This window comes from Lethenteron reissneri, chromosome 33 (genome assembly GCF_015708825.2).
Source record: "Lethenteron reissneri isolate LAM-NWPU_2019-01 chromosome 33, ASM1570882v1, whole genome shotgun sequence".
Taxonomy (NCBI): domain Eukaryota; kingdom Metazoa; phylum Chordata; class Hyperoartia; order Petromyzontiformes; family Petromyzontidae; genus Lethenteron; species Lethenteron reissneri.
Window position 1 is genome coordinate 8,893,201 of NC_083811.1, and position 11,915 is coordinate 8,905,115.

Consider the following 11,915-nt stretch of genomic DNA (forward strand, 5'->3'; position numbering starts at 1 on the left):
TCTTGGCGGCCCAGTGCCTGGGCCGAACCTGCTCATGGGGTCTGGTGCAGTTGCACCGCCTAAACCCTGCATAGCTCCTGCCACTGGGCTGGCAGGCATTTAGCTGGGCCGGCTCGACATCAGACGATTCACTTACGCACCAAGGAAGGTGTCCTCCGGGCGGATGTCGGGCAACGTGTTGGAGAGGGGCGAGTTGATGGCATTCTTTCCTTCCTCCTGCAGCTCGTTCACTGCTCGCGGGGCAGGGAGAGAGAGAGACGGGGCAGTGGGCACAAATAGAAAGCGACGTCAAAGTACGGAGTACACGCTGCAGGTTGACCGTAGCTAAACGGTGCGTTTAGTCTACCAACCCATACATGTGCATGTGCAGCTCTTTCATTGATGCACTGCTGGATGAGGGCCTCCCCATGCCATGTGGGGTGTGGCGGTCATTTGATCATTACTTTACCATGCTGGCGAGCGCCGGACGGTGAACACGAACCATTCACCCACCACAAAGCAGGTGACTAAGGAAAACGTCTTATTCGATATCAATTACGATAACATAGCTTATATTAAATAACGACTGGAATAATATTTTAAATAATGCTGAATGAAGACCTCCACCCCCCCCCATGCCATTTCAGTCACGGGTTATTTTGTTTTAAGCATACTGCACCATGCTGGTCATTGTCAATTGGTGAAGGAGTGGTGCCCAGGACCTGTGAAGATTTTATAATAATAAATCGTATAATAACAATCTAATATCTAATACATATAATTAATTTCTTCATCCATGGAAGCCACACTGAGTCTTAAGACTTTTTTTCAGGAGGGTGCTGCATTGTGTTTTTATTATAAGACGTTTTCAGCCAATTAATGCTGAGTTGTGTTTAATATAAACACAACTCAGCATTAATTGGCTGATACGAGTAAGGAGGAAACCAGAGCACCCAGTGAAAACCCACGCACACGAGAGGGCAACACTCTATCCCTATACAAAGGAAAACAGATGGTGAGTAATCTACTTCCTGTACTGCCTTCCCTTGGCGACATTGGGTATGGCATCTACTAGACACCTGCGGGGAAAGGAAGGTTTCATAACATTTGTGTGCGATCGACCAACCCTTGCTGCCTCCACAGTGCTGGACTACAGACGTGCATCAACCACTGCCCCGGCACTTGGCACTGATGTTAGCCATGGCTAGGAATTAAACGTAGCTGGGCAGGCTTAGAACACAGTGCATGGACTACTGCTGCACCGCTCCCCACGTGTTGCGTAAGCACAGGTTAAATCTATTAAATGAGTCTCCGAAAATGAGAAATGTGAATGATGTATAGCTAGCACGTACTTATGTTGAGGACACGCTATGAACGTGTCATTGTTTAATTACAGTACAAATCGAAGACAGTAGATTACAATCAGTAGATCTCCCACACCTCTGATGAGCACGGTTGGCTATGTACAGTGGCGAAAGAAGTTCAACATGCATACATACAACCAAGCATTTCTTGTTGACTTTTGTAGATTCCTCTCCACAGGAATCGTTTTTTTTTAACAGCACTCAAAACATATCTATTGCTTGGGCTCAGACAACTATGAAGCTTAGTCACCCAGCTTGAACACGTTGTTATATTATTTTTATGTTAACTACCAAAATGCAGCAATATAATTTTATCCCTTAACAGCGGTCCTCATTCCATTTAACAGCAAGTGGCGAAGCCGATCTTCCATCATCATCAGCAGCCTTGATGTATCGCGTGCCGCATGAAGGCCTCTGCAAGCAACAGCTTACCTGCCCCCTTGGACTTCACTCCTCCAAACAAACTGTTCATCTTGGACACGCAGGGCACCACCGAGCTACGGACTGCGCGACGCAAGGCAGCACTAGGCTAGGAGCTGGGAAATTAAGCGAATGGTTCTTTATAGTGTGGGGACCCTGTGAGTGTGAGCTGTCAGGAAGTATACGCCCAGGCTCGTGTGCCCACTGTGGGATAAAACGGCTGGGAAAGCGAGCAGCAAGGGCCACGCCTGCCCCTCCAGATACCGGGGTGTCTGCAAGTGATGCGGCCAGGAATGATATGTACTTTGCGGTTTGCACCGTGGATCGCACTCACGCGTATAATCCACAGCTATCGAAGGGGAGCAGACGTATTTAAACAATAAATAATGTTGGTAGAGCTGCCATGGAAACAAAAGCCGATATACTGCAGTTAGAACACGACAGACAATAGACAGATGAGTTCTACTATTTGCGTAGGTTTCTGCTGTCGTGCTGCACAGCTCCCTAATTCGTTTGAGGGTTGTTCCCGCATATTGTTCGGCAAGATTGTCCAACATTTCACTCCACATTCTGGGAGCTTTCAAAACTCCACCATGCTGGTTGGTGTGGGCTGGTAAAGGATGGCAGTACCGAGGACCAGTTCAGATATCACCTGTCAGTGATGTTAGCCTGGGCCAGGAATTCAACTTAGGTCCACACGGTGGAAAACTTTGTTCAGCAATTCCTGAAGAAGATCCCAGCACGAACACCCCAACACGTGGTACAACCTGAAAATGCGCCATGGACGTAAAACACAAGAGTGATAAAACACCAGAAAGTGTTTTAATTATTTCTCTTGTTGTGGGCATTCCCCTGATAATCTTGAAGACTGTGTGGGTTTTTGTTGAGGTTTTCATTGGCAAATGGAACTTTCTAGTTAGGGGAAGGGGAAATAAAACACCCGGGGTTTAACATGCGGGTCACGATTCTGAATTTACTTTGCCAGTTCAGCAGAATTGTAGGAAATCTGGGAATGATTTAGGGATCCCGTTTCCTGCGGACCACTCTCCAAGAAGGAAATGGGATGATTGCTCTGCGTGCAGAGAAAACACAAGTGAGACACATTTCACCGTCCACTCAAAAGTTTCTTCCCACCCTCGTGTCAGATCAAACACACGGCGGCAGCTGACCACACTTACCGGTGGCGAGTGCTAAAAAAAATGAGCATCGCGCGGTTTAGAGTTTACATTGTAGAGAATGAACGCTGCAAAAGTAGCTTCAGAACAGACACAGGAACGGCGAGAGCCTCCGAGAGCTTAGCTTTGAAGATGCCCTCCCTGTTCTCCGACTGGATGTTTTCAAAATGTCATCTTACATGCAACTTCTAAAATGCGTGGATATAAAGCCACGCTTTAACCTCCCTCACTCGTGGGTAGTCATTGGCATTAAGGGGAGAATTACCACAAACAGAAACATTCTATCTGGGAATAATAAACGTCACACACGACAGTAGCTGACAACTATAAGTGACAATGACTTGCCAGGCGTTATCATAGCAAAGTGTTTAAGTTAATATTATACAGCACAGTACCACATCACTACTATTGAAAGCACACAGACATCGTGATTGAAATAACCGCAAGCTGAAACCGAAAAAAATATACGTTGGAAACCCAATTTTTTTTTTCTTAAATAGTTAATTAAACCCACCTAAAATGTAACAACTAATTAAAAATAACGAACGGTGAAGGTGCAGCTCAGCACTTTGTTCCTCACGCCACGAGAAGAAGCTCTGAAGAGCTCCTCCTCTGAGAGGGCAAGAACGTTTCAGAGCTCGGCCTTTTTCAGTCCTTGGGCCTCAAGATTTTGAACGGCTCTGCCTGAAGAACTGCGTCTGAACACCGATATTCTCCCATTGAGAAAGAAACTAAAATGCTACTCATGTCTGAGGATATGTTGGTAAACTGCAGATGTGCGGGGTTAATTTTGTATACATTTTAACTATGATGCTCTGAAGCCCTTTTGCTGAGGTCTGCTACACATCTATAAAAACTAAATTTAAAAAAATGTAAAAACATAAATTATATGTTTGAGTCCACTCTGTCCACGCTGTTGGCCAGGCATCTTAGAAAGGTATGAGTGCCCACACTTGGCCCCACCAAGCATATCCGGCTGATTAAGCAAATAAAAATAAATACTGACAGTCTGCTCATCGTAACCGGCTACAGTATTCAAGGACAGCCTATCAATTAAACATTATGAGCGGCAGATAAAGAACAAAGATTTATAAATGTTATCAAACAACCAAGTCACCCATGTGTTTCCATTAAAAGCTTGGTGCAGGTTGAAATTGCTAAATCATAGCCCACTGGACATTATTTTGTGTTAATGACGAGCAGCCTGAACACGTCCTTTGGACGACGTGTGCCTCCCACCAGCCAGCCAGCCAGCAACACTCTTTTTAGAATAAAGTATAAAGCCAGGAGAAAAAATAACTTCACCGTTTCAGCAGTTTTCAATGTGCGTTTTCATTCCACTGTTTAAATAAAACGTATTTTTAAAGCCCCATTAGAGGAAGCTGGCAGGAGGCGGTGAGTTCGCATGGAGTAACCTTGACGATCCGGGGGAGGCGATGCACCAAGAGAAGCTGGCGCTCGCCTGGGCGGTTCCCGCAATGCGGCTGCCAATATTGGCAAGGCCAGACGCGCCCTCAACAAGCGCCCAGAGACGAAACCGCAAAACGCAAAGTTTGAACTGCCGACTGTCCCCAAGGGGTGCTTCAAAACTACGTCCGCTCCCGCTTCCAGCTAACCTTGACTGTGATGTACCGATTACTCAGACAATCGTAAGGGGGGGGGGAGGAGGAGACACGTATCCGCTCTTCAAAGCCACAATATTTTCATCTTGGGTGACATGATGGTTACTTTTGAAATATGTTTCGTGTGATGACAGAATTCGATCAGTGTCAGGGCGAAGCTGCGCGTTCGTTGATCTGGAGCCAGATGCATGCATACCCACCCACCACCATCGCTACTGCACAATTCGTTGCAGCTTGATCATAAAAAGGGCTCATTGCACTGTCTGAACGGTTTGACCACAATATTGGCTAATCCACTTGTACTCAGATTAACATCAATCTACACTATACAGTGTGGGTATCACATGCATTCAGTGCATTGAATAGAAATGCTATAGCTCAGCACACATGACTTAAATAATTAACGAATCCATGGCTTTGATTTTCCATACGATTCGTTATAGGCAATGGGTTCACGTGACCCCTGAAGCCATTAGGGGGGCTGCCATTCAACGCAATGTTAAAATATAATTGATTCTTGAATCAGATTGTAAACCCGCATCACGGAAATGAATCAAATCACTGGAGGGATCCGTCTTTACACCCCTAGCGTAGAGAGTCAAGAGCAATGTTCATATTTTGCTGGCCATTATGTGGGGGCGCGGTGGTGCTGTGGTCAGCGCACCGCGCTATCAGCCTGGCTAAAACCGAGTTCGATTGCCAGCCACAGCTAACATTGGTGGGCAGTAAAACCCGAACCGGTCTTTGGCCTCGGCCTCGCCATTCACGAACTCGCACCGACCAGAATGATGAAGTATGGCCAAACAACCCCAATGACTGACATGACATCACCTCTGATTAGCACGGTTGGCTAGGTACGGTTTGTAGGAAGTTCAACCTACACAAGTTGAACAAACATAGGAAGCCTTCATCCAGCAGTTGAATGACAAAACGAAAAAAATAAATACTGTTATATATAATCCATTCAGGTGTTTTGTTATTCAGCCGATTGATTATAAAACCCTTACGACAGTACTGTACTTAACTTAATTTATGGACAGCCTATTATTTTTAGAATAACAAACTTTATTTACATATTGTAGCATGCACTCCTAATGTCAGTTTGCCTTTACTTGTTCCATACAGTATTAATTGTGTATTTTATTCAAGGTTGGTAAGTTAATTCTAAATATTGTATATTTCTATTGATGCTAATTTTCCATGGTCTGCAGGATATATGCCTTACCCTAATTCATCAAATAAGAGTGGACGTGGAAAATCCATTACCTAATGTACCATGCGGGGCCTTGGATGTGGGATTAAACTTGACATGCCAACGGAAATCTGCTTAGACAGCAGGGTACGGCATATACGCAGTTTGCCATTGTCGTGAGCAGCGAGTCCAGCCATGAATCATCTGTTGTAGCGCAGTGGTCCTCAGAATGTGGTGCCTGGACCACTGGTGGGTTGTGAAGGTCCTTCAAGTGATTCGTGGGGCTGTGATGCAAATGCAGGTTGATCCAGGCAATAATGACAACGTTTATACATTTTGTTTCCAAGGTGAATTAATATTTTACTTGTGATATTTAATTTAAAAAAATTAAGTTAAGTAAACTACCCTGATGAAACTACCCTAACCCTACGATCTAAATGTCCCCCCCTCCCCTGCCCAAAAAATGTAACCTTATCACTGCATTCAAAAACAATGTTTTATGTTCTGGTAAAATGAATCCCTTTGCATTACTGGCATTTAGAGAGATAAGCAAATGTGTTTTGTCACTAGGGATGGGGGGGCTAGGTGGTCCGTGGAAATATTTGCATCGGCTAAGTGGTCCGTGGTGCAAAAAGCTTTGAGAGCCACTGGTGTAGCGCATGATGCTTCGGGTGTCAATCCCTCTTGAGGGCTGCCGTGGTGAATGCCGCTTCAGCAGAGCAGATGCTCGCAACCTAGCTTGGTAAAGTAATGGAAAATGTAAACGTGATGTATGCACACACGTCTCATGCCACATCAGTTCTTATTGTATTACCATCTCAGTGTCAAGCGTGTATGCTATGCCATACACGCATGTATACAACCACGTGCATAATCACCGGTTGTTACATGGTCGTGTCTGTCTCCACCCATGTCTCTCTTTGTCTCTCTTCATGTCTTTCCCTGCGTGTACATTATCTCTCTCATTGTCCCTTTGTGTCTCTATGTCTTTCTCTAAATCCATCTTTTGGGTTCTACGTTGCCTCACCCCATGTACACGGGACCCCACCGAGTACCGAGAGGGCCCTGAATATCAATGCTGCCCAAGTATTTGTTAACGCCACTGCTGAGAGAAGGGCCTCCACTAGAGAGGGGCTCTCTAGAGGGTCGTGTATTTTGCCAATGTGAAATGTGCTGCTGGGTGGACATAGGTGAGTCGATTCAGATGCAATTCCGGGAGATCAAATTGAACCCATGTCCTCTGGATTAAAAGTCCAGTGTGCCAACTATTACACCTCAAACAGCAGCATCTTTTACACCATTGGTACCTCATTTGCCAGTAAAATATATGACAATTGTATTTTTACCCTTATATCTGGCAACAAAACTGACACCTCATACTCTGATGGTGCATTGTCTTTGAGTTGTGCGCCTTTTGGCGTTATCTGGTCCAACCCATGTGAGACTAGGCTCTAAGGAAAGCTGTCTCGGGTGTGAACCAATCAACTTCAAGAACAGTGCATACATTATCAGAGTTATGTTTTTTGTTTGCATTATGACTGCAGGTATTGTGGTCTATGCAAAATGACTCCTCGTAAAAAGGTGTCAGTTTTGTTGCCAGATAAAAGGGTAAAAAAACTATTAGCATCATCTTTATCATTTGAAAACACGGCAGCAAATGTATACAAGCACGTTTTAGTGGGGTAAGCAAGCATAGCCCCTCAACTGACATTGTTTCACGAGGTCAGAACTCCATGGTATCAAGCACGAACTTTGAAGGACAGCACTACTCCAAACGCGCAGTTCATTCGCAACATCTGCTGTCTCAAGCATTTTAAATGTATTTCACCCCTCCCATTAAGTTTACAGCTGAAACTGTTTCTTTCCAAGCAAATGGCCCTTCACAAAGATGGCACCCACTTGTGTGGCCCCGTAGGTAATTGGCCTTGCCTCTCGGCAGGTGCTGCTTTTAACAGCTTACGTGGAATTTAGTTTATCATTTTAAACGCTAAGTACTGTCTTGTATGACAGGAAAATCCAGGTAAGGTGCTTATACAACTTTATAGAGTTCCAAATTCCCTTCACCACCTAGCATAGTGAAGTTTGGTCAAACAACCCCATGACTGAAAGGCAGGGGGAGGTCTTCATCCATGCGTGGATTTAATAAAGAGCAGTTAAATTAATAATGTATGTACTTAAATCTTCAAAATCCCTTGCCTTGTGACGTAAACACGCCTCACATTTGATCTGTGGATTGTACTAAAACGTGGACAGTGACAAAGAAAAGAAAGAAACGCTCAAAAGTATGCCAAGCAGTTTTGAGGGGTGGATGCTTTTGTACTGTAAACTGAGATACAGAAATAGGGACAAATTATAACACTCAAGTTAGAGTCATCGACTTTTAAGAAAGGTAAAGTTCGCTTGGCCAGGAGACGTCACTGGAAGTGATGAAGGCCGGTGGTTGAGACTGGTGATGGAATTGCAGTCAAATGAGTGAACACACTTAAGAGGACTTGAGGCTTTCATCCAGCAGTATAGAGCTTAGCTGCTATTGACGATGATGAACTTAGAGACGAAAAGCGTATTATTTCAAGTCCAGTACAGCATAGAAGGGTACTAAAATCAGCCCAAAATAGCCATAAAAGTATAGCTGAACAACAATTTGGTATTGAACTTAAGATTCAGATACTCAAATATCTATCACTGTTTACAATGAAAACAAAAAAACTCTTAAATTATATTTGAAATACATATCTCATGAAAATCTTTATAACTTACTTAAAGGCACTCTATTTTATTAATGACATGCTTAATCTGTGGATCGATCCTTCCGAGAGGCAATGTTTCGTTTATGGAACCTATTGACACTAAGTTTGTTTTCTCCTGTACTGCGTCATGAAGTTAAACGCTTGACTATATATCACTTTGAATGAACATACTGTACCTGCAATTAAAGAAATTACGTGCTCTATGCTGGATAAAATGACATGCTTAATCTAAGGATCAGTAAATCCTATACATTACATACTGCAATTCCGTTTCTTTACGAAACAAAATCAAACAAGACTAGATCATGTGTTGTCCCTGTGTTGTCTTTAAGTTGAACAAACTAATACAACTAATTTAAACACATTCATGATCACATCTCTACACCAAAAGCAACAGCGTGCTTGTTATGCATTGCACTGACGGATTTATCAACAATAAGACATTGTGTGAGTCTGTGATTGTATTGTTTTATGTCAGGATCCTAATCACGCGAGTATTTGTATTGTTCCTGCATTGCCCACCCAGGTATTTGTCACAAATAACATACAACACTGGATTGTATATAAAATAGAAACATCAATATTGAAGAGCGGTGGTGCAGTGGATGGCGCACTGCCCTCTGACCCCAGGCACACGAGTTGAATTCCTGGCCACGGCTGGCATCAGTGGCAAGTGTTTTATCTGAATTAGCTCTGGCCACTCCTTGCCCCAGGTGGGGAAGGGTAGTAAAAGCACTGTACGGTCAAACAACCCTCAACAAAGACAAAGATCTCCCTGTATAACCTGTGACAGACTGCTGGGGCAAGTGTTGTTAGCGGGCACCTATGAAGGCCGGCACGGCACACGAGGGGGTGGGTGGCCAGCTCCACGCCCACCCGCCTTTGTCTCCCTACACACCGCACCAGGTACTCGTTTGAGGCCTGAGTCGACCTAGGGGAGGCCCAGGACCGGGTTCGTAGCGCTAACTGCTGCGCCACCGCTCCCCTCACAGCACAAGGGGAGGAGGTCTTCATTCAGCAGCAGATTTACAATTAGTTCAACACTGGTACAATGTGCGCATCTAGGATTCCTCTACACAATACACCGCTGTGCTTTCGTGGAACCAAAACCACGACGACACTTGTATTGTTGACGTATTTGTCTTTAAGTCCCATGAAAGAATACGACACACAAACACATGTGTGGTACTAAGCACACACAGACTCACACATCCAGTAGTCTGACACTACACGTTGAAACACACCGAGGCACATTGAATGAATGAATGCCGTACAATGAATGAATTGCGCAAAAGTTGAGACAAGCACGTCCGGCTTCTTCCGCTGCTCTTCCCAGTTTCAATGCAACAAAGGCACACAGAAGACAAAGACAAAGATCCCCCGTGTAGCCTTGACAGACTGTAGGGGCAAGTGCTGTTAGCGAGCACCTGTGAAGGCCGGAACGGTTACACGAGGGGGTGTGTGGCCAGCACCACTAAAGACACACACACAGATGCACGTTACACACACAGACACACAGACACACACACAGACACACACACACCACACACACACTACACACACAGACAGACACACACACAGACACAGACAGACACACACACACACACAGACACACACACTACACACACACAGACACACACACACAGACACACACACAGACACACACACAGACACAGACAGACACACACACACACACACAGACACACACACTACACACACACACACTCACACACACAGACGCACACCGACACAGACACACACACTACACACACACTACACACACACTCACACACACGACACACTACACACGACACACACTGCACACACACATACACACGACACACACACAGAGACACACACAGACGCACACGCGGTAACACCGACGACGCCCCTGCCGGGTCCCTGCCTGCCGCCTCCTCCTCACCTTCTTTCGACTTCTTCTTGCGGGCGAGGGTGCCCCCGAGCTTCCCCAGCAGGGAGGACGAGGACGAGGAGTCGTCCCTCCTGGAGCGGGGAGTCTGCGGCGCTGGGGAACGCAGCGGAGACGCCGCCATAGCCGCGGGTTTGTGGCGTCACACAGACTGGGGGTGGGGGTGGAGGGGTGGGGGGGTGGAGGGGGGAGGTTGGAGGGGGTGGGGGGGTGGAGGGGGGAGTTGGAGGGGTGGGGGTGGTGGTGGGGGGGTTGGGGGTGGATGTGGGGGGTGGTGGATGTGGGGGGGGGTAGTGTGGAGGGGGGTGGATGTGGAGGGGGTGGGGATGGAGGGGGTGGTGGATGTGGGGGGTGTGGAGGGGGTGGGGGTTGGAGGGGGTGGGGGGGTGGGCAGGTGGGGGAGGTGGAGGAGGTGGAGGGGGTGGTTGACGTGGAGGGGGTGGTGGGTTATGGGGGGTGGGGGTTGGAGGGTGTGGGGGTGGTGGATGTGGGGGGGTGGAGGGCGTTGGGGTTGGAGGGGGTGGAGGGGGTGGGGTCGTCATTCTCGCTCCCCGCTTTGTCGTGGCTCATTTGCCAGGGGGTAGGGTTGGGGGTGATCATCGGCAGGCCAAGGGATAACCATGACAAAATAAGAATATGTTTCACCCTTTCTGGCAATAAAACAGGTGTCAAGATGTTCAAACGCCAAATAAAAACACATTTTGGCAAGGAATCGAGTCTGCATTAACCACACGCAAAACTTGTGGTGAACATGCAAACAAAAAACATGCTCTTATAACAAATGCATTGTCTTTGAAGCTGATTGGCCTACACCAGACACAGCCTTCTTTAAGGCCGAGTCTCACCAGTGTCAGACTAGAGAACGCCAAAAGGCGAACAGCACAAAGACAATGCCACTCTCAGAGCATTCATACCTCGGGAGTTAGCAGCTACAAAATGGGACCTTTTTGCCAGTATTAAAGTATGAAAAAAAGAATAGGTTTTACCCTTTGTGGAAATAAAACAGGTCTTAATATATCAACATGTTTTAAGGAGAACAGGGAAATTGAGTTTTCAGCTCCATAGGGCGTACAGCCGTTTCAATTGGGGCAAAAAAAAACGAGTTTTGTCTATTTGTGTTTCTCCCTTGTGATGGGACTTTATAGGATGGACGTTGAGATGTATAAGAGCACGGGGTGACCAAAAAGGTTTGAATTGCTCTGTAATAAGGTAGGCATTGATCAGGGATTGAAAGGTATGAGATGGGGCGATGGAATTAAGTGGATTGCTACATTGCACGGTGGTTTCGTTGAGATGTGGTAGTGCAAGACGGTTTACAGAGACCATCCAGCAATGGATTTACCATGGCTAAAGCTGATGCATTTAAATGCATAATCATCGCGATCCGTGGGAAGATTCAGTTTCAGTTTAATTTATTTGGTTTCGCCCTGTGAGCCGTTCGGCTCTTGAATCGGGTGCAACAGCAACAAATAAAAAACAAAAACAT

At 45.9% G+C, this 11,915-nt stretch overlaps 1 protein-coding gene across 2 annotated transcripts in view; it reads right to left on the reverse strand.

Annotated features, from left to right (window-relative positions):
- Nucleotides 1–10,566, reverse strand: part of LOC133350315 (beta-parvin-like) — a 28,006-nt gene extending 17,440 nt beyond the window's left edge. The window contains exons 1-2 of one of the 2 annotated variants that reach the window (XM_061564526.1): nucleotides 10,424–10,566; nucleotides 141–230 (exon numbers count right to left, since the gene is read on the reverse strand). In XM_061564526.1, coding sequence (XP_061420510.1) covers nucleotides 141–230; nucleotides 10,424–10,553 — 220 coding nt within the window. In that variant the 5' untranslated portion in view covers nucleotides 10,554–10,566. Of the gene's footprint in view, nucleotides 1–140; nucleotides 231–1,775; nucleotides 1,967–10,423 lie in introns of those variants that run through there. The other variant, XM_061564527.1, reaches the window with a different exon arrangement.
- Nucleotides 10,567–11,915: the final 1,349 nt, after the last annotated feature.